Below are 23,634 nucleotides of genomic sequence, written 5' to 3'. Positions count from 1 at the left end.
TTTAATATAAGGCATATTTCATTCCTTTTTGAAATAAGGCATATTAGAATATTACTGTTTTAAAAAAAAGAATATAAGGCATATTCCATTTTGTTATAAAATAATAATAATTACAATATAAAAAAATTACTATTTATTTTGTCAATAATTCACTATTATTTTATTAATAACAAAATGTTCTCAATATTCTTGCATTCTCCCATGAAAACAACTTTGTTTCTCGTGTTCCATATCTTTCTTTATGATCACATTCCTGAAAAATAGAAGAAGAGAGAATGATCAACAAAATTATAGAATAAAGAAGAAAAAGTTGAAAAAAATTATAAAGACAACAAATATGATTGATAAAAGAGAGAATAAATTAAAAATTCAAGTAATTCAAGTAAATAAATAACAATGAAAATAACTAAGAGAAATAACAAAAAGAAAATATTTGAAAAATTGTGAGTTGTAGTATTCACACAAAGATCATATATATAGAGAGAGAAAAATGGAGATATGAATAATTTTGTCTTTAATATGAAATTAAAATCATTAATAACAGATATGACCAATTAGTCAAAATAATAAATTACATGATTCATCAACAATCAACAATCAAAAACATTCATATATTATCACATCTTTTTCAAAAAAGAAAATTCCATGATTCTTTTTTTTTTTGGTCAAGCCATGATTCATTTTAAAAAAATATAAAATATTATTTTCACGATTTTTCATTTTGTTTAAATCATTTCATCCACAAAAATAAATAAATAAATAAAAATTGGTTTTTAAAATTATTTGAAGTTAGTCAAAAAATAAAATATTTGAAGTTGAAATAATAATAAATGAATTATTTTTATTATTATTTTTAAATCGAATATTTTAATTAATTAGAATTATTTCATTATGAATTATTTCCTTTTTAAGTAGGCAATTTAATATAAGGCATATTTCATTCCTTTTTGAAATAAGGCATATTAGAATATTACTGTTTTAAAAAAAAGAATATAAGGCATATTCCATTTTATTATAAAATAATAATAATTACAATATAAAAAAAATTACTATTTATTTTGTCAATAATTCACTATTATTTTATTAATAACAAAATGTTCTCAATATTCTTGCATTCTCCCATGAAAACAACTTTGTTTCTCATGTTCCATATCTTTCTTTATGATCACATTCCTGAAAAATAGAAGAAGAGAGAATGATCAACAAAATTATAGAATAAAGAAGAAAAAGTTGAAGAAAATTATAAAGACAACAAATATGATTGATAAAAGAGAGAATAAATTAAAAATTCAAGTAATTCAAGTATATAAATAACAATGAAAATAACTAAGAGAAATAACTAAAAGAAAAGATTTGAAAAATTGTGAGTTGTAGTATTCACACAAAGATCATATATATATAGAGAAAAAAATGGAGATATGAATAATTTTGTCTTTAATATGAAATTAAAATCATTAATAACAAATATGACCAATTAGTCAAAATAATAAATTACATAATTCATCAACAATCAAAAACATTCATATATTATCACATCTTTTTCAAAAAAGAAAATTCCATGATTCTTTTTTTTTTTTGGTCAAGCCATGATTCATTTTAAAAAAATATAAAATATTATTTTCACGTTTTTTCATTTTGTTTAAATCATTTCATCCACAAAAACAAATAAATAAATAAATAAAAATTGGTTTTTAAAATTATTTGAAGTTAGTCAAAAAATAAAATATTTGAAGTTGAAATAATAATAAATGAAATATTTTTATTATTATTTTTAAATCGAATATTTTAATTAATTAGAATTATTTCATTATGAATTATTTCCTTTTTAAGTAGGCAATTTAATATAAGGCATATTATAGATATATGTATATCAACATTAAATGTGAGGAATGAGGTTGAATGAGGAGAGGAGAGAGAAAGGAAAATAAGTCTGGCTTATTACATATTATAGATTTAATTTAATAATAATAATAACAATAGTTATGTCTTGGAAGTTGGAGAGAGACTACTATCCTTTTCAATATTTTAATAATAATTATGTTAATCACTTTGTGGCAATTTGTAACGTTTTTTTTTATTTAATAAGCAATAATATTTTTCTTTTTAAAAATAAAACAAATATATAAAAGAAAACGGCGGTGATTTAAAAAAAGTAAATGTCAAAACATTTATGTGGACTTTATTGGTTATTATTATTTATATATTTTTTTAAATAAATATATATATTTAATTAAAAACGGTTGAACCCCGGTTTGACCGATTGAACCTTGAACCAATGCGTATTCCGGTTCAATGTTCAGTCCGGTTCTGACAACCTTGAAAATAATACTTTTTTTACTAATCAAAAAAGTAATAATAGTACTACACTAATACGTACGGTTATTACTTTTGTTTTATTTATTTATTTTGGTTAAGGTTTTATTTTTTATACTAGTATTTAAGTTTTTTTTTTTATAAAGTTAATATATATAGTTTTTTTTTTTTTTTTACAATATGTATACATATAAAGTTAGTATAATACTATTACGGTAAAAAAAAAAAGTATTTATGTACTATTTGTGTATATAATGCAATTATATATATATATATATATATATATATATATATATATATATATATATATATATATATATATATATATGGACATATCGTAATAATATTCTCATAGAAATCTAATTTTAACGAAAGAGTCATGAAGTTTGTCTAAATTTGTCGATTTTTATGGGAGATTTCGAATATTATCAATCTGACCGTTCAATATCACCTAATTGGACTAACAAACAAATGAGAAAAAGAATTTGGATCATCGAACTTCAAATATATAGACAGATCATAATAACAGTCTCAAACTTAATTTTAACGAAAGGGCGTGAAGTTTGTCTAAACCTACCGATTTTTATGAAAGATTTCAAATATTATCAATGCGACCGTTCAATATCACCTAATTGGACTAACAAACAAATGAGAAAGAAAAAAATTGATCATTGGATTCCAAATGTATAGATTGATCGTAATAACAGTCTCGCCAGATACCTAATTATAATGAAAGGGCCATGAAGTTTGACTAAAACTACCGATTTCGACTGAAGATTTCGAATTTTATCAATCCAACCGTTCAATATCACCTAATTGGACAAACAAACAAATGAGATTTTTTTTTATCATCGGACTCCAAATGTATAGAAGATTGTAATTATAGTCTTATCGGAAACCTAATTTTAATGAAAGGGTCATGAAGTTTGTCTAAAACTTGGGTAAATAGTGTTCAAGTTGATTTGGAGTTAGAACTTAAGTCAAATAATTCTTTATTTTTAAATTTTACGTTATTTATATAATTTTTAAGTCATAAACTTCAACCGAAGTATAACTCGTAGTAAAAAACTAGGGTTAATAATACTTTTGAACCGAAGTATAATTCATTATCAAATACTATGATTAATAGTGATTCAGTTGAACCAGAGTATAATCTTATGTCAAATTATATCTTATTTTTAAATTTTACTTTATTTATATAGTTTTTAAAACATTAACTTCAACGGATTATAACCATTAGTCAATTACCACACTTAATAGTGTTTTAGAATAATTTTATTTAATTAACGATGATACGGGTACTCCCTAATAGTGATTCAGTTGCATAAACATTATATAATTTATTTTAATCCATATAATTACATGTTTAAAATGACAAATATTATCTTTTTTAAAAAAATGACAAATATAGTGTATTAAAACGTTCAGAAATAGAGATATATTCATAAGGTGGGCTAAAATGCACAAAAATGAACACAGCCAAGTGGTTAGTTAATGGGAGTAAAGTCAGTAGGTCATGGGTTTGAGACTCTCTTCATTCGAAAATTTTCTTTTTCTGGCTTGAATTTCAAGGAAATTTTAACAAAAAAATTCACAAAATGTTGTACACAGGTATCGAACCCGCGCGTGTGCTATATAGAGATAAGCCCGCAACCACTCGGCCACATGAATGGATTGTTAGTTAATATCGCATCATATAATATATATAAAAGCAGCGTTGATAAAAATATATAAAATAACATCATCTTCAACCTTCAGCCGGGTCAATTTGACCCGGTTTCAGATCCGTGATCCAAGCTTAATACCCGTCAGTATCATGTTCATTTTAACGGCGAAAATCACAATCAATTATCCAGAAACATCACAAAAACCATTTACAATACATTCATGCTTTTAATTTTGATTCAAATGGTCTAAAATAAGAAATCTAAAATTAAAACTTTCAAAAACTTAACCGTTTAGCAAGGCATTTACGCGAACATCAACAAATTTGTTGTTGAAGTGGTATGTTCATTCTTATTTTCCAACGTTAAATCCAGATCTATTCATTCTACCGATTGATAATTAACTCAGATCTATAATTTTTGTTTTTTTTTTTTTACGTTTTTTTTCTTCATGAAGATAACTAAGTCAAGAAAACCTCCAGCCACTACCTTCAACCATCTACACCATGAACTTCTTTTAATAAATCAGATCCGATCAATCATGATGAGGATGAAGATTTTTTTTTGTTTGATTTATTTGTGAACATTATATTGGAAGAAGAGATTATTTTTATTTTTTAATAGGAATGTAAGAAGCAATTTGTTTGAACAGAAAAAGAAAATGATGATGTTGTTGTGATATTGTTTCAATTGATTTTAAGTTTTAACAATAACAATTAAAATTAATAAAACAATATAAAGATTGAGGTAATTATGTAACTGTTAATATGATAGGGACTTATTTGTAATATTAATAGACATGAAGATACATAGTAAATAGTATGTACCATATAATCCTAAGTGGCATTTGAATAAGTCAACTTACTTTTCTATTGGCCACGGTGGCTATCTCACCAAAGAGACCAATTTTGTGACCTCACGCTAGAATTTTCCCAATTACAATTGCTTAGACACTAATATTGTTTGAGATAGGCTGACAATGGGTGATGGATGCATTTATGAGCAGGGTCTTACTAAATGGATGCATTTATGAGCAGGGTCTTACTATACGGTAGTATTAAAATCACTTAGACATTGTTGTTATCTGAGCTGAGATATGGACTGACATTGAGTGGTGATAGATGTATTTAGTGTATCTTTGGTTTCAATTCTGGAGCATCCAGAATTGATTCTGGACGTGTAGAATTGATTCTGACTTGTTTGGTTTATCAAAAGTAGAATTGATTCTGCCTCCAGAATTGATTCTACTTGAAGCTAGAAATCGTAGCTTCTGATTCTAGAATTGATTTTTACACTCAAATTTTTTGTTCAACTCACTTTTTCATGAATATATCCAAACATAAACTACTTCAGCTTAAAATCAATTTTGGCCAGAATCAATTTTACAGAATCAATTCTGCCAAAATCAATCCTCTCCGCCGCAGAACCAAACACACGCTTAGTGTTTATGGTAGAAGGTGGTGTGGATGTACATGTATTTATGAGAGATATCTTAAGTTTTTTGATGTATACAAAGTTTGATTTGTACTAACCGCCACAAGTTTTCTATATATATCAAATCATAGTATATTATTTCATCTACATACATGTTCTAGTATATCATGGTAACAAAAATCGGATTGACTGATTGCAAAAATTAGCGCGATAGCAAAAAATGATCATAAACAACTTCTCTTTCATAGATTTATAAAAACAAACAAGCGGTGACGAATAAAATTAAAAGAGTAAAATAGGCCTTAGCTAATAGGTAAAAATCCAACAAAAGTTTAAAGAAGGATGACCATTTTGGCCAATAAGAGGAAAATATTCTTTAAGAAAATCTGCAATAAAATTCATTCACAAGAGAATGAGAGAGTGATTTCCCAATTATTATTTGTTGGTCTAAAAGTGACTTCTCAATTCATCTTTATCATATTTTGGATATTTGCAATAACAACCGCCTAATAGTGAAAGCTGTTATAGCCCTTCAAGATGAGACCGATAACAGTTTGAGAATTTGAATAGCACAAAATTTTCTCTAGCAAGCCACAATCCATGATAAATTTTCATAAGCTCAACGAAAGTATCATCCGTACTACCCAAATGCCCACTAAAACCAATAATCCAATTGTCGTCTCCTCGCTGAAACAGGCCACCAAACCTAATTCTACCATATACACCTAAATAGCTGTCATTCACATTCAAAATATAGTCATCCTCACACGTTGGATGTCAAGTTATCCATATGGTAGAACTTATTGCCATTGACTGAGCCTGAACATCGAAAACAAGAAGAAACAATCGTAGTAAACTTCTGCACCTCCAATACAATATTGAATAAACTGATAAATTATTTGTCAATGCACACAATGTTTCTACTTCTAGCCCTCCAATTTCACCAAAGAACCACAACAAACGCATAAGCACTAGCACCCTTCAAATGATTTATCAACCAAAACCCAAAATTCATTTCGCTAAAGAAAGTCACATTCTAATAGTTAAAAGTCTTTAAAAATCCAAATAGTTTCGGCGCAATCACGAAAACAATGCAAAATAATTTGTTCACTAGTTAAGCATCTAAGACAACCATGTCATGTAATTCAAATTTTATAAACTTTTAAATGCATGATTCGGTCAAATATTATTTAATATGTTTATTATTATTATTTTTGTTCAAGTAGCCTAATGGCTAGACTCACACATTTAAATGTGGAGAAATGTGAAATTCGGGGTTCGAACTCTGGCCACACCAATAATGTTCCTGATAACTGTCATTTGAGCTACACTTATAGGACGAAGTTTAATTATTTTTAAAAAATAAAGGTATGCGTCAAAAAAAATAAAGATAAAAGGAAATAAAGTTGGGGCAAAATATTTAGACAATTTTGTAATCTATATTTTTATTTTGTTTTCACTACCAGTATCTGGTCCATTGGACCGCCTAATCTGGTTCGGGGGTCATTCTAGTAATCTATATTTAATTATAAAAAAAGAGAGAATCTTCTACATAAATTAAAAAAAAAAAAAACATTTAAATTTATTGATTACAATTTTATTTGCATGTAATTTTTTTTATATAATTTCATTAAAAAGTTATAAGAAAATACTAATAAACAGAAAGATATTGATTTTTGGTCAAAAAAGAAAGATATTGATTTGTAATTCAAATGGAAATATGTGTGCTACATATTTTTAATAAAATATATGATTTCTATATTTTGTTCAACCTTTTAAATCTTGAGTTTTCATATAATGAAATTCTTCTTTCTTAAAGAAGGCATGAATAATTTCATTTGTATACAATGGCTTTTGTCTTAAATTGGATAACCATTTTCATATATTTACAATGGAGCCAATAAAGATAGAATATAAACTTCGTGCATTCTATCCAAATTTTTTATCAGTAGACCAACTTTAATATATAACCACTTTGATGACTAGGATACTCCTACAAAGTACCTATGACATACGAAAAAACTAGGAAAAATATAGTTTTAGATATATTTAACATTAATCTAAAAATAAATTAAAGATATTTCAATAATATTATACTATAATATCAATAATATATAATTATTTTTGCTTATTTATTTAAGAATTATAATATAGAATATGATTTTTTATTAACAATTCAATACATGGTGCAAATATATATCATACTAATAAATAAAATAATTGAAAACAGCAATCCTTTCCTACCATATGAAATATATTTTCCAATTCATTTCTTACCATCATAAACTTTTTTCCATTTTCATTTCAAAATTAATCACTTTTTCCTACCATATGGTGGCTTAACCGTGCTTAAACAAGAGGTCCTCTTGTCAATTTACCAATATAAAAACAGAACCTCATCAAATATAATTTTAATACATTTTTCATTTTGATTGTAGCCAAATAAAAAAATGGCCAAGAGACCATTTTTTGAATTTATTTTGCAGCTGATAAATTTAGTCTTCACCTTGTGTGGTTTAGGTACCCTAGGGTATGGATTAATTTGCTTCTTCAAATGGAGACAAACCCTTTCAAAGGAAATTCATCATCACATTTTGCTAGCTGTTGATCCACCTCAACAATCTCCATATACACGTTCTAACCCTTGGTATATGCTTCCTCATCTTAATTATAATATTTTTCTAAAGAACTTTATATTGTATATTTGTTCAATTATTTTACCTTAACCTATTGTCCCGGAGAAAATGATCGGCCTAGTAGTCTAGAATTTGATTAAATAAAAGATAAATAAAATTTGGTTAATACTGTTTAATTTTAATCATATAAATTTAAACTCGCTCGAAGTGTTTTTCAAATGATTCGCATTGAAATTGATTGAACGCTTCAGTCAAACCACTTTTTTGAGGAATTATATTTTTTAATTATTGGAATCAAATTTTAGATATGCATGTTATTAGGTAAGACTTCGGAGATAAACCAAAAACAAAGATATATGATGAAATTATGTAAAATTTTAATATAGAAGAGAAAAAACTATTTAAAATTAAGCATATATATATATATATATATATATATATATATATATATATATATATATATATATATATATATATATATATATATATATATATATATATATCCTTCGCTTCAAACAGTTATGGATGAAAAATATTTGCATATTTTTCAGAAACATCTTAAATAATATCAGTTAAACCAATTTAATCAACTATGTATATCAACAATGAATTAGTTCAAGTAATAAATGTTTTAATTAGATCTCTTAAACAAATGGTCAAGGATTCAATCGTATGTATGAAGAAAATTTATTTTTCAACAGAGATTAATCATACCAAAACGGTATATTTGATTGATAATGTAAAAGAATTACATTTGTCAATACTTATGATTAAATTATTTTTTGATATTTTTAAGTGAATGTTAAATAAACCATTAGTGCACTTTTCATTGTGTTAATTAATTTTGCAGGTTTATCTATGTTATAATTGGATTAGGTGCAATCCTTTTAATTGTCTCTTGTTTGGGATCTATTGGAATAGCATCAAGGAGCCCATGTTGTTTACTTACTGTATCCTAATTGGAATTGGTGCAAATCCTCTTAATAATTAGTATTTTTGTGGTTTATTACTTTTGAAATATTCATCTAATATTTTTATTTTTATTTTCTCATTTTTCTTTCCTTAATTAAGATATTTCAGTATTGTTTATTCTTGGTACCACTTATCATAGTTGAGTTAGGAACCGCTCTTTTCATATACTTTGATCACAGCTGGAAAAAGGTGAGAACATTTTCATTGTAGATTATTTTATTAATATGATTGAGAATTTTCAATTTTACAAATCACATTAGAATTTCCTAAATTTCAAAATCAAATTGTTAGATCCTATAATTTTATAGACTGAATTGTTTATTCTCTTTTTTTATATATATAAATCGGGTATCTTACGTGCAAACTGCAGAGACTAATTTCTAAAATTTTGTGAGATCTAAATGGACAAATTGTTTATTCTCTCTTATTATGGTTTAAATTAATTTGCAAAGTTATTAGTATTAATTTTCTATAACATTGCTAAATCTTCATAGGTTATACCAAAAGATATAAATGAAGATTATTACACAATATATAATTTTGTAAATCTTCATTGGAAAGTCATTAGATGGATAGCTCTTGGAGTCTTTATATTACAGGTAACATGCGATACAATACAATAGAGAAAAAAAGTATACAAATTTTGTTACATCTCATTGTACTATCTCAATCAAATAAATTAAATGGTTTAATATTTTTCTTCTTTCATTTTCAGGTTATTGCTTTCATTCTAGCAATATATTTGCGATCAGTGTTCAATAGCGCATGTTATGACACAGATGATGAAGAGCATGTAGTGCATCTCCCGCATCCAAAAAATCTTCACCGTAATAAGCTAGTCGCTCACTATAATAGGTTGGTCGCGCCCACAAGTACCACCACCCTAACAAGAACAACCGGAGTTGGCATTCGTGTCAACGGTGAAGACACAACAACGCCCACTAACCCATCAAATGCCAACATCAATGCTAGGTCTCCGACAAACTCTACTAAAAAAGTTCTTGTATAATTTAATGTAGAGTCATTAACATTTGGAAAATTTTATTATGAAAGTAAGTTTGACACATAAATTTCTGTTATTAAAAAAAAGTTTGATGTAAAATTAGTCTACATTTTGTAACCAAAGACCTAGTTTATTACTTCTAGTCAAATAGAGGTTTCGTTATAAAATTATTGCTTGAGATCAATTACACAACACATAACTGAATGCAATGAGAAGAGGGGTTGAATTGAGACCTTGAAGTTTTAGAACCCTCACTCAATAATGTCATTTCAAAGTTATCCTTGGAAACAAAACAGTATGAGAAGAAGAGTTAATCAAAGAAAAGATTTATATTAATTCAGTTCTCGCAATTTAATGAGATTTTTTTGGACGTAAAATGAGATATTTCTCTCTCATTTCGTGTTTCTTTTCTATCTCCGATTTTTCATTTTTAATCTTAAGCAAATATTTTGGAATGTGTTTTTCCATTTTTTTTCCCCTACACAGCGTTTGAATTGTGATACATAAACACATTTAAATTATTATATGTAAAAGTATAGTATGCTTTAAGCATTTAACTCTGATTTTAATTTATAATATATTATAATTGTAATTAAATACATATGTTTTTAATACAGCTGTTTGGAAATATTTGTGTATCAACTAAAAAAAAAAAAATTTAATTTTTTTTTTTGTTTAGTAGCCTAGTGTCTAGAAAATCCACCTTAAAAGTAAATAAGTGGAGTGTCTCGGGATCGAACTCGGACTCTTGCACATATAGTACGATGTCCCTACCAACTGAGCTAAGCTCATGGGGACTAAAAATATCTATTTTAATATGACAAGAATTTGTTTAGTTATAAAATACATAAGTTATGATTTTGATGAAAAAATTATTGCTTTAATTTTTTTTAGACACCAATCTTAATTGTTTTTTAGACACATAAGTTACGATTATGCCGCCAGGCATGCCTGGGCTGGCCCAATCTTAATTTTTTAAATTTTTTTTTTGGTAATGATAAAAAACAGAAAGAAAAAAAAAAAGTAAAAGAAAGAAACACATCTTGTAAAGGTACGATACGAGACACTTTCTCAATCTCTCTCTCTCACTTTCGCACTTTCTCAATCTCTCTCAGACTCACCACTCTCAATCTTTCTATCCCTCGTGTTCAATCTCCAATATGCCGCCCCGCACCACCGCTCACCACTCAATCTCCAATCCGCCGCACCGCACCATCGCTCACCGCTCTCACACTTTCTCCTCGTCGCAAAGGTTTTGAGGTAAGCAAACTGCAAACCTAAAATCCAACATACTGCAATTAATTTTTAACAACCTAACCTTCTCAATCTAGAATCTTTGTTTGATGACTTGATGTTGTTTTGAATTTTAAATTTGTTAAGTTGTTTTGGTCGTATAAATAATATAAATAAGTAGTTTAATATAATTTGTTAAACATGACTATACTCTTGCTTGTTGTTTCTTGTTTAAAAATTTCTTCCAAAATTAAATATTGAAAAACAGGGTTTAAATATTTCTATATTCGAAATTTGGGTTGATAAAATTCTCTCCAAAAATTTGTCTAGAATCTCTAAAATTATATAGATACTGAATTTTAGTATCTATATAATTTTGTATTAGATACCGATTTATTTGACCGAGTTATCCAGTTTAGTTATGCAAGTCGGCCAGTGACTTAGTGGTTCGACCAACGAACGAGTGATTCAATATTGTCACCGGTTTAATGACAGGTATAAATTTTAATACATTATATTCGTAGGAAGCAACATCTTTTTTTATGGTTAATTTTTAGAAAGGTTTCATCATATATGTGACACTTTTTTTTTTTAACTAAAATTAACATTTTAAAAATGAGTTTAATTGTTGTGTATCGTCGGTGTAATTTTGTTTTACACATACATCCAATAACGCGTTGCCACATCATTTAATGAATGTGACACATCATGTGTTTTTAATTATCATACATGATGTATCGGTATATTATTGGACGCATGTGCAAAATAACTTTACAATGATGATGCATATAAATTAAATTCTTTAAAAATCAAACCAAACCGGTTCCCGGTTGAATCATCCGGTTCGGATTTTAAATAAGAGAAACTATAAACCCAAAACCCACTTCTCTTTCTCTCTCGCAAACAACTCCGTGACACTCTCTCGCGCAAAATAAAAGATCCATTATCAGCTTCAACCAGAACCCTAAGGTTTGTTTTTCATTCTCTTTCAATCTTTCTTCTATTTAGTTTCAATTTCTTCAAACGCTTCTTCAACAATATACCGCATGAATCTTCTGTGTTCTGCATTTTATTGGTCAATTGAAAAATTGTTTATTAAAATTTAGGATTTGTTCGAGAGAACGAACCCTAGTGGTTTGTTCAATTTCCACTATACTATCGTGGAATTTGAACAACATTATAGTGCCACAATAGCTGCTATTTGGCAGCGCTTTGTACTAAATAGTGTATTGCGGAGCAATAGCGATTAAGTCAAATTCTACTAGGAACCAAACATTCTGGGTAGAGAATATATTTATAAAAATTCAGTTTTTGAAGGTATAACATGCTTGAGGTGTCGTTTTTTGGTAGGAGTCGGTAGTATCAGACATTCTGTTAGGAACCAATTCTCAAACCAGTAAAATAAGGCAATAGAATATCAAAAGAGGGTCCCCGTTAGCTTAGCTTAGTTGGTAGGGACATCGGATTTTATATGCAGGAGCCGGGGTAGGGTCTCCGTTAGCTTAGCTTAGTTGGTAGGGACATCGGATTTTATATGCAGGAGTCGGGGTTCGAACCGTGGACACTCCACTTATTCACCTTTAAGGTGGAATTTCCGGTCACCAAGCTACTGAACCCAAAAAAAAAAAGAATATCAAAAGAGGGAAACGATGTATTATTGATGAATATAATTGAAAGGCTTACATAAGGGAAACACCCAAAACGCCACAGAGCATATGCTCCTATAGGAAGCTATTGCTCCCTATCGTAACAAACTAGATAGATTCTCGCGAATGATCCCCTAGGATGTGCACCTTCTTACTTAATAACTGAAAGTTGTTATCCGTCTCAACCTCACGCCCCTGCGTCAGCAATTCATTTCTCCTTTCCCTTGAAAGTTCCCATCTTACCCCTTCTAGTGTAAACTAACCAAATTTTGGGCCTATTAGAGTTATAATGGGCCAGTGTCTCTTTTGGGCCTTGGGTCCTAAGAGCCTGGGTCCTAACACATTCATACTATCCGGTTTTCCTATGGCATTGTGGAAGTGTTGTCAAATAGCAGCACTGTAGGGTGGCTGAATTCGAACAAACCATTATTGTTCCGCCATACCATACATGCTTTAGTACAAAATGTTGTCAAATAGCGGCTATAGCGTAGCGGAATTTAAATAAACTGCCATTTGCCGTGATTGACAGCAATGCTTTGGGTAATTTATATGTCAAAGAATAAATGTGTGGAAAATTGATGCCATTGATAAATGAACTTGTAAATGCTGTATCCAGCATCAGGGGGACTCTATCTGAGTTTTGTATAGGCTTTGCCCTCTGCCTCTTGGTGTGAAATATATGGTGCACGCTATAATAGCTTTAACCATGTTACAGTTATGAGGCAAAACATACAAACAGTTACTTGGGCTGGTGAAGGTTTCTGAGTTTGGTAGGATTGATAACAGACCCTTTCTCTGCCTTAGTTTTTTTTTTCTTTCCAATATTCATCTTAGGAAAAATGATATAAAATGATTTCTGGAGTGGTGGTTTGTGGTATATTTGTCACTTTTGGTTATCATTATTGTGAAACTTAGTAAGAACATTATTGAATACATGCAGTGTGTGTTGTTGTTATGAAGTCTCTTGTCAATTGGAAAATTGAAAGTTTTGCAATGTTTTCGAGGTAGTCAATTGTCTGTTATTAAGGTTTGTCAAGACCGAGATCTTGACTAAGGTCAGGAGGGGTGGGAAGATTGTAACACGTAAGCTTAAGATGACCACCTTCCTGCACGCGACTGAGTGAAAGAGTGAGAGGTTGCATGTGACTGAGGTCGTGGTTGTGGTGGATGATCTCCGCAAGAGAGAGAGGGAATGTATAGAAGGTGAGAGAGGGTGAAGGCTGAAGGTGCACTGCTGTTCGAGGAAGCAAAGGGATGCTGACTGCGCTTAAAATTTAGGATTTTCTGCATTTTTTTGTCCAATGGGTCGTGCAAACCCCAGATTTAGAGCCCATAAACAGGAAAAATCACCAAAATCGTGCAATTTTACGATCTAGAATGCGATTTCACTCGAAACACGATCTCGTTCACAATTAATATCGAAGAGGGCAAGTAAGATTGTGAAATCACACTATCTTGTGATCTAACTCATGATTTTGATAACCTTGTCTGTTATGATTATTGGCTACTACTATAGTCCATTTTCCTTCAATGGAAAGATCAAGATCACACTGTAGCTAATATGATGAAGAGACTATCTGATCCTATGATTAAATTAGATTTCACTTCCATATACATTTTGCATTTTACTTGGAATTATTATTTACCAAGATTGCAATGAAGCTGTCCTAATATTTCGTTTCAAAATTTAAAATTTTAACCTTTACTATACCTAGTTTTGCTAAGCCTTCAGTTTTTTAGTGAGTTGCATTATATTTATTCAACTTTCAATTGTAAACTGGACTTATGTTTTTTTATATATTTATTTATGCAGCTTTTAGCAGGTTGTTGAAAATATGGCCAAGCATCATCCTGATTTGATCATGTGTCGTAAGCAACCAGGAATAGCCATTGGACGATTGTGTGAGAAATGTGATGGCAAGTGTGTGATATGTGACTCATATGTGCGTCCGTGTACCCTTGTCCGTTTCTGTGATGAATGCAACTACGGATCGTTTCAAGGTCGGTGTGTTATATGCGGAGGAGTAGGAATATCTGATGCATACTATTGCAAGGAATGCACACAGCAGGAGAAAGATAGGGATGGTTGCCCCAAAATTGTAAATTTAGGGAGTGCCAAGACTGATTTGTTCTATGAACGGAAAAAGTACGGTTTTAAGAAAAGGTGATAATGAGGATGGATTCAACATTTGTATCTCTGTCAAACTTTTTACTCATGTATGTTTTGCTCGGTTATCAGTACAATGAGAACATGTGCATCTAGGTTGTTTATGTGATATGATTGGTGGCAACTTAAGTGCACGACTGGTTAACCAATGAGTAGTGATCATATCATATGAATGGCAGTAATGATTAATGAAGTACCAACTTAAACTACAATAAATTCATTGCTATTTTGTTTAAATTTTTTTGTTGAATACATGTTTCCTTATACTAAAGGTGATAATCAATTATGTTTGATGAGTCCTTGGACGTGTTGGTGAATGTGAATCTGCATTTTGGTTCACCATGTATTGGTAGTGGTAGATTAGCATATTTGGTACCCCTTTAGCATTGTTGAAAAAGAGATTCGAGTTTAGAGATAATAGCTGACAGAGCCTTGGAGAAAGAGTAGATTGGGTGAGCTGACAAGACTGATTTTATAATAACCACCCGACTACCGGTGGCGGTAGACAACTGTGTATGCTTTGAGCTTGAGAATCTGGATCTCTCCATATCAATAACAGCCAGCCATGTAGATTCTCATCTCGGATTTGCACCAATTGGTAAACCAAGCTACTTGAAAGGCATGGACCCTATTTTGCAATTTAAGATATCAGCCTCTTCTTGAAGCCAATTCTAAGCAATACTTATATCCCATCAAAAGGCTCTTATAAAGTTCACCTTTAATTCGGACATTAATTCAAATAACAATAAATTTGCCTTTATAATTTTTAATGTTCACCAAATTAACTAAAACTGTGCAAATTTTTTTTTGTAGGATTAAAAAACAATAAAATGTAAATAAAGACTATACTTAAAAGGTTCTCATTTTATTGGGACAAAAATATATTTAAGTCAAAAATATAAAATATAACCATCATTTTCCAGTATATAAAACATTTTTTCACTAAGGTATAACATTTTTGCTAGTTTAAGTTTATATATAGTAAAAAAAATTCTCAGTATTTTAATTGAAAAAATTGGATATTACTATGATGATATTTTACCTTTAATTTTAGGTACCTTAGAGTTTAGTTAGGTAAAGATATATGTAGGCCAAATTTATTCAAAATTTAAATTTATTTTGAATTAATCTAAGAGTTTAATGGAGAAGCACTGCCGGTGTAAAATAATTTTGTACGGTCATCCAATAAGAAACCATCAATCTTCGATGTCATCAGGGACGGAACCAGAAAAAATCGTCGAGGGTGGCGGAAATATAACACTTGATAAATAACATCAACCATAACTAACTTCTACTATTTAATGATTGCATACACCTTAGTTTAATGGAAAATAATTATTTGAGTAAATAAAATCGTTCAACGTAATTATAAGTGTGGTATTGGTGTCGGACACTAGGACAGTCTGATCTAAAGAGTGTCAGTGTTTTGCTTAGATGCTCCGTAGCAAGAAATTATATATGTTCTGTTAAAGACGGTCCTTCAAGTAAATTGCTTTTAATGGATAAATCAATAGGACACGTCTAATCTAAAGAGTGTCTGTGTTTTACTTAAATTATAACATATTAAAATAAATAACCATAGAAAACAAGATTTACAAACATTGCACATAATAGATTAGTATAATATTATAATAGATTAAAGTATAGCCTTGTGAAAAACAGAAAAATAAAGAAACAATCAGTAGATTAATAAAAGAAATAAATCTAACTTGTACTCAATAAAAAGTGTGGTGTTGCAAGTTTTTTTTTTTGACTAAATTAAAATAGTTAACAAATATTATTATTTTATAAGTATATACTAGTATCTTTATAGAAGATTGAGTGGACCAAATTAGAGAAGGGTGGCACACTTGCAATTCTTTTGAAAAAATAGGGGTGGCAATATATATGTTATATAGGATGATATACTACTACTATATACATGAAGGGGTGGCGGCTGCCCCTTTTCTCCACTACCTAGTTCCGTCCCTGGATGTCGTATGAAGAAAGTGGGATCACGTGACGGAATACATGGTTATGGTGTTTCAATTTGATGTTATGGTTGCTACGGTGTTTCCAAAACATAACATCCAGGGACGGAATACATGGTTATGGTGTTTCAATTTGATGTCATATGAAAAAAGTGGGATCACGTCCCCAGAAAATATTTTAACAATAAAATTAAGACATGTGTCACCAAAATTTCATGTCATCGGTTTTTTTGGTCAAAATAGTCAAATGGATCAAGAAATGCAAAAGGGGGCAAACGTGGGGACTAAAATCGCTCGTTTGAAACTAGGGGACTAAAATCGCACAATTAGGAAACGTGAGGACCAAAACTGCAATTTAGCCAAAAATTAAATGCAATTTATGAGATTAAGGAAAAAAAACATTCTTGAAAATGGTTTTTCCCTTATAATTTGGTAAAAGAAAATGAGATTTTTTCCCTTATAATTTGCAACGAAGGGAGTACACCAATTTCACTTGACCAATTTTCCATTATATTTTTTGACGGACGAATACTTTCTAAAATTTTAACAAAAGTGTACTTGGCGTGATTTGATTGGACGAATATCGGTGTATATAAAATTATAATTTTTTTTTTTTTTTGTCGTTGTTGGGGTTTTGGTGAAATATATCATTAGGGTTCAGCATACTCTCTTTCAGAGAGCAGCAAATACATAACACACTCTGAACATCAACCACAAAATCTCCGGCGCCGTCACAAGCACCACCACCACAACAACAACCACAGAAACCAAACCAATACCAAATGGGTCAAAAGAAGAAATTCATCGACAAAAAAAACTCCCTCACCTTCCACCTCATGGCACGTGACTCAACTGACCCAGCATTCACAGAATCCGACCGTATCTTCGTTCGCGTCGACAACAATCCCATTTCTGCCGACTCCGTCTTCGCCGATTCACCCGATGATCCCGATGCCGAATTCGATACTCATTATGAATTCGGTGAAAGTAGTAGTAGTCGTCCTTTGTCGGAGGATGTGAGGAAGGAGATTTTGGCATTAGGGTTTCCTGATGATGGTTATAATTACTTGAATCATTTGAGAGAAATTAAGAATTCTGGTGGTGGTTCTAATTACTTTAGTAACCCTAAGTTTAAGCTTGAGCATGTTAATGATGTTAAGGTGATGCTTTTTTCTTTCTTACTTTCTCACTGTTGGAGTTGATTTCAGTTTGTTTAGTGTTTTGTTCTGATGTTTGTTAGAAGCTTTGTTTTTTTGAGACTAGAATTGGTTAGGAAGAGCTTATTTAGACTTTATCTTGTGATATAGGGAGCCGTTTGGATTGGCTAATTTTGTAGCTTATGAAAAAATAGCTTATGCAAATAAATAATTTTTATGTTAATTAAGTTATCGCTAACCGCTAACGAAAATTGTATCTTCATAAGCTGTTTTTTTCACAAACTACCTTTACAACCTTATAATAATACATAAAACTTGTTTATTTGCATAAGCTCAAAAATAATCTGTTTGGATTGACTTATTTTGAGCTTATGTGCTGACATATGCACTTATGAAAACAACTTATGACATGTCCATAAGTTGTTCCTAACTTATTTTCATAAGCTCTAGAAGATAACTTATGAAAAAAAACTCATAAGTGCTTATGAAAACAACTTACAGGTCCTGTTTGGATTGACTTACGGTAGTTTTCATGCTATTGCAATAGGCACACTATGTGGTTAAATCAGCTTACAATTTATATGAAAAGAGTTTAATGCTAAGAAGTTATATGTTTATATGTTAGCTTGGTTAAAATTTAGATTATTAACTAACTGATGGTTAGATCTGTTGGATACCATTTCTCCCTCTAGATATTGTCCCTCAATGCATCAATGATCTTATTGTAATTAGACCATGGTTGGATTAGTTTTTGAGTCATTTATTTAAATTAAGTTGATGATTTCACTTTAGAAAGGTCTTTGTAAGTTTGTAGTTGTTGTTTATTGAGATTGAGAAGCCAAACCAATTCAAAGAGTTTATTTTGAATAACTTGAAATATAGTATTTAATTTCAACTTGTACCAGCAGCTATAGAATCTTATCCAAATTATTTTTCTGTAATTATTTGTAGCGTATTATCCAATTTGGCTCTTATGATTATATTTTTTGTGAATTTAGGCTTACGATGCTTCGAGAGTGCGGATTAAAGAGGCAGAGGAAGAGCCTGAAGGAAACATTATATATAGTGTTGCATCCAATACTGCCAACGTAAGGGTTCAGAGAGCTGTTGATCCTGAAGTGGCTGCGCTGCTTGATGACAGTGATGCCTCGCGTTTTGACTCTGATGTAGAAGATTTGGAGGAAGACTTTGTTGTCCAGGCTAACCTCTGTGAAGACGAAGATGATGAAGAGAATGCAAACACGAGTAATGGAAATAACTTTGACGAGGAATCTACGATGAATAGGAGCTTAGACAATGAGCATGTATTGCAAGTTTCTGATTACTCCACTGTTGCCGATGCTTTTGGTCCTCTGGATGAGGGTTTAAATGGTGCAACAGGTGTCCACTCTGCTGGTGAGCAGCCAAGACCTCGTCGTCTGTTAGATGTACAATTTGATTTGGTGAGTTATGCTCTTCATAATCTATTTTATTAACACCCTTTGAAGCTTTCTTTTTCCAAATTGATAAAGTTCTAAAAGTATGTTTTTGCGTGTACTATGTCATTGATTAGCTTGCATTGTTGTGCTATGTTTCTGTTAGTATCTAGAATATTTACAGGCATTTTTCAGAATAGAAAATAAGATTTCTTGCACATAAATTTTCTCCTCACTTTTGTCACTGCACATCAGTTCCATCACAAATTACAGAATTTAATAAACTGTATTGAACTATATGCTTCTAGTATGGTATCTAAGTGTATTTTTCAAATTTTACCCTTTATATATAAGTAAAATAGTTCGGTAAAAAAAATATAAGTAAAATAGCCTTTATTGACTATCTATATCCTTTTTCTTTTAAGATTCTCGTTCTCTGTACTTTTTTTGTTGTAGCTTGAAAGTCAAGAGTATGCATCTGATGGTGATGATGATGATATTTATGGTGATTATGAACAAAACTATCTAGCTGAAGACGAGTCACTTGCTGAGAAGCCCAAACTCTCTCTTAGCAACGATGAGATGGACAGCCCAAAACTTGATGAGAGTGGCAAGTATAAGGTTCCTAAAGATGAGAAGGAGCAAGATGGTTTTGCTGGCGATGTGATTCGCCGTTGCAAGGAATATGGTCAGCAGTATGAAGTTCAAGATGATGACAAGGATGTTGTAATTTTTGAAGAAAGTAGCGATGAGTCAGAAGTTTGGGATTGTGAGACTATTGTTTCAACGTACTCAAATTTAGATAACCACCCTGGAATGATTGAAATACCCGGGTTCACTAGGAAAAAGAAATTGACTGAAACTGTGACTGCAGCCTTTAGTTCCTCTAATCCAATAATTTCCCTAAGCGGTAAAGCAAAGCTCCCTGCAGACTTCTTGCCCGGCGGCAGAAAACCTGCTGCTGAAAAGGTTAAGGACGTGTCTACTGAAAAAACTGAGCTGTACAAGAGAAAAAAACATGGCTTAGAGTCAAAAGAGGAGAAGAAAGAGAGAAAGGTAACTGTATTACTTGCTACTTGGTTTGCTTATATTATGTCTTGAGTTTAGGATGCTTCGTTTATGCATGCTACCATTATCAACTTCTTTTCAAGAACTCACCAGCCGTTGTCTCTGAGTATAGATGTTTTGTGTATATACTAATTTGACATTAATGTTGAATTGTAGGCTGCTGTGAAGGAGGAACGGCGTGAGGCACGTCGTACGAAAAAAGAAATGAAAGAACTTTATAAGTGTGAAGCAAATCGGGCACAAAGAACTGCAGCTGGATCTGGTGCTTCATCCTATCATATTTTGTAAGTTTTGTAAATTTAAAATTTTGCTTTGAACTATCTACAAAATGGGGAACATTGGTTTCGACATACATGACAAGCATTGATATTGAATAAAGTAAATCAATTGATATTGAATAAAGTAAATCAGTATGATCATATATGAACCATTATTTTGCTCGGATTGCATTGACCCTTTTTGTCCGAAATATATTGAAAAGGGGAAGAGGGTGGGTTTTGGCATAATGAAATGCTTATATACTTCAAGATGATTTCACAAATGCAGTATTACTATTGTTAAGATGTTTAATTGTCTCGGTGAATCCTATAACCTTCCTGGTTTGATAAATATGTTTCAGTATAATGAAATGCTTATATACTTCAAGATGATTTCACAAATGCAGTATTACTATTGTTAAGATGTTTAATTGTCTTGGTGAATCCTATAACCTTCCTGGTTTGATAAATATGTTTCAGTAGAAAAGGAAGCTTAAATTGAGTTTAGAAATAATTATAATTATGGCTTACATGTTGCAAACGTCCCTAATGTATCAGCTTGGTGAAATACTCTAGGTTATGCTAAGCAGTGATACCATTTTTTGGGGTAAATCAGGGAATCTCTTAGTGCTAACTAGTATTGCTATGGTTTTTTAGTCATTAAATCTATTCAAATTGTTATGTATGTAAACTAAACTGTAACATGCTCAGTGCTCACTGCTCACAGTTGAAGTTGACTAAGATTGGTATGATTATGTGAATAGTAATGTCTCCACAATTCTACTACGAATGAAAATAAGCTTTTGTATTCAATTAATATCCAATTCAATTCAATGGCATCATTTTGTCTTGAACTTTCCTTATAAACGAGTATGGAAACACGGTGATTAATGTGATTTCTTTTTTGCTTTGTTCTCACTTTCCTGATTTATTATCTTTGTAGCTAAGTTAACAGAATCAAGTACCAGCTCAACTCGTTACTTGCGCATGTCTGCCGTAGCATTACAATGAAGCTTGTGAGGTTCTATGATGTTTTATACATTAATACCAAGTTTTGTCGCATAATACACATAGCTTTTGTGTGTGTTGCCCAACCAAGAATGTACAAGTGTTTTGGTGTCATTATTTATCGGTTATATGTAAGCATAAACAACTATTGTTATTCTGTTTCTCAGAATTAAGTTTTGAGTGACTTATGTTTTTGAAGAACAATGTAAGGCAACCATCTTAATTATACATAAGGATGCACAATAGTTAGTTATATTTTATACATTTTGGTATTCAGTGATATGCTAATATATTTGCTGAATAAATTATAAGGGTTCTTTTGATTCGCAAAAGATAAGTAATAGCACAAGACATACATTTTGAACAAGAAAATTATAAGGGTTTCTATGTTTGGTGGAAAAAAAAATTATTTTCATATTTTAGACAACTTGTGTAGACCACAAGTTGTCATGTGGTTCAATAATGGACAAAGAATTTTACTTTTTGTCTCTTTGTTATGTTATATTCTGAAACTTCTGATGCAATTGACAATCACTCCATCGAGATATTGAGAACTAAATTGCACACACCACATCTTTCTATATGCTCAAGTTACATGCCTTTCATTTAACATTACGATTGTTGTGGTTCATCAATAAAGAAAAATTGCATACAATTTTGTCACTCTACAACTAGTGAATGACTAAATCCATTTCTCCCATTTACTACATCCACGATCTTTCAACGATCTCAAATCTACATAATAACCAACTGAGAAATGAGAGAAGGAAATGTGCAATTTGTTGCTTGAAATAGTGTTCTTGCATTTTGTGCTTTTAAATTTAGATATTTCTTTTTAATTAGCTATGTTGTTGGTTTTGAAGTTGGAACATGGATTCTTCGAACGATATGTCCTTAGGGGAGCTCATTAAGCACTTGAACCAAATGTTTTGGTTGATTATGGTTACAATGTAAACACAACCTGTGATGGGGTATATCATGTCATTTATTAAACAAGATAGATGTGTGTTGTTTTAAAAACTAGACGCCGACCCGTGCGATGCACGGGTTTGGCAAGAACCTCATGTATATATCAATCATGGTTGTTGCCAATCATGGATGCTATGAGCCAAAAAGAAATTAGTCATAAGCATATGAAAATTAATCAAATTGGTTCATTCGGCAAAACGTCAAGTGAGTTAAGCATAATATATCATTGCAAATATAGGATGTTTAAAATTAAAGGCATCATATAATTTAATCTCAATTAAGTGGGTTAAACATAATTGATCATTGCAAACATAAATGCAGACCATATGCAGACTTCAAGTAAATCATCACACCGAATTTTATAATGGAACTTTCATGACCCATGACATTTATAGAAAGAAGATTACTACTATTTGAGAATAGATAGGAGTGTTATGGGACATAGGAGTGCTATTCAAAATATAGGTAGGAGAAGCAATTGTATATTATGATGATAAAAGAATTTTGTGAAGGACATGATAGCCAGTTTCAAAATAGAATTCCTCCAATTCGTGTATTCTTCAACATATGAGAATTATTTCTACCTTCCTTTCCTCTCATCAACCTTCAATGTATAAGACTTTTCTAGGTGAATCTCATTATATCATATGAAGCCAAATTCAATTTACAAAAACAACCACAAATTATCATTATCACGACAATATGAAGAAAAAAAAGTTTCA

The 23,634-nt window shown here is 30.6% G+C and overlaps 3 protein-coding genes across 4 annotated transcripts; all 3 read left to right on the top strand.

Annotated features, from left to right (window-relative positions):
* The first annotated feature begins 7,861 nt into the window (after positions 1-7,861).
* On the top strand, positions 7,862-10,028 carry LOC123922063 (tobamovirus multiplication protein 2A-like). Its single transcript, XM_045974808.1, has 5 exons — positions 7,862-8,058; positions 8,898-8,997; positions 9,119-9,208; positions 9,514-9,618; positions 9,735-10,028. Exons 1-5 carry the CDS (start codon positions 7,862-7,864, stop codon positions 10,026-10,028), a joined length of 786 nt encoding a protein of 261 aa, XP_045830764.1.
* Positions 10,029-11,145: 1,117 nt separating this feature from the next.
* Positions 11,146-15,305, top strand: LOC123921819 (PHD finger-like domain-containing protein 5A). 2 transcript variants are annotated; one of them, XM_045974501.1, is made up of 2 exons: positions 11,146-11,282; positions 14,715-15,305. In XM_045974501.1, the coding sequence occupies exon 2, from the start codon at positions 14,737-14,739 to the stop codon at positions 15,067-15,069; it is 333 nt and encodes a 110-aa protein (XP_045830457.1). In that variant the 5' UTR covers positions 11,146-11,282; positions 14,715-14,736; the 3' UTR covers positions 15,070-15,305. The 2 variants fall into 2 exon arrangements, with proteins under 2 accessions (XP_045830457.1, XP_045830456.1); XM_045974500.1 differs by lacking the exon at positions 11,146-11,282 and adding an exon at positions 12,121-12,224.
* Positions 15,306-17,657: 2,352 nt separating this feature from the next.
* LOC123921417 (protein LTV1 homolog) lies at positions 17,658-22,198 on the top strand. Its single transcript, XM_045973955.1, has 5 exons — positions 17,658-18,198; positions 19,194-19,637; positions 20,067-20,666; positions 20,835-20,962; positions 21,879-22,198. The coding sequence occupies exons 1-5, from the start codon at positions 17,821-17,823 to the stop codon at positions 21,880-21,882; spliced, it is 1,554 nt and encodes a 517-aa protein (XP_045829911.1). The 5' UTR covers positions 17,658-17,820; the 3' UTR covers positions 21,883-22,198.
* Positions 22,199-23,634: the final 1,436 nt, after the last annotated feature.

Source organism: Trifolium pratense, linkage group LG4 (assembly GCF_020283565.1).
Source record: "Trifolium pratense cultivar HEN17-A07 linkage group LG4, ARS_RC_1.1, whole genome shotgun sequence".
Classification (NCBI taxonomy): domain Eukaryota; kingdom Viridiplantae; phylum Streptophyta; class Magnoliopsida; order Fabales; family Fabaceae; genus Trifolium; species Trifolium pratense.
The sequence above is the reverse complement of the archived record's forward strand: the minus strand, read 5'-3'. Positions and strand labels throughout refer to the sequence as shown.

Excerpts from the sequence above, each read along its gene's own strand:
- LOC123922063 (XM_045974808.1), top strand. The coding sequence starts at position 7,862 with ATGGCCAAGAGACCATTTTTTGAATTTATTTTGCAGCTGATAAATTTA. Across the intron at positions 8,998-9,118 it reads GCCCATGTTGTTTACTTACT|ATATTTCAGTATTGTTTATT; the intron begins GTATCCTAATTG and ends TCCTTAATTAAG. Across the intron at positions 9,619-9,734 it reads TTGGAGTCTTTATATTACAG|GTTATTGCTTTCATTCTAGC; the intron begins GTAACATGCGAT and ends TTTCATTTTCAG.
- LOC123921819 (XM_045974501.1), top strand. The coding sequence starts at position 14,737 with ATGGCCAAGCATCATCCTGATTTGATCATGTGTCGTAAGCAACCAGGA.
- LOC123921417 (XM_045973955.1), top strand. The coding sequence starts at position 17,821 with ATGGGTCAAAAGAAGAAATTCATCGACAAAAAAAACTCCCTCACCTTC. Across the intron at positions 19,638-20,066 it reads TAGATGTACAATTTGATTTG|CTTGAAAGTCAAGAGTATGC; the intron begins GTGAGTTATGCT and ends TTTTTGTTGTAG. Across the intron at positions 20,667-20,834 it reads AGGAGAAGAAAGAGAGAAAG|GCTGCTGTGAAGGAGGAACG; the intron begins GTAACTGTATTA and ends GTTGAATTGTAG.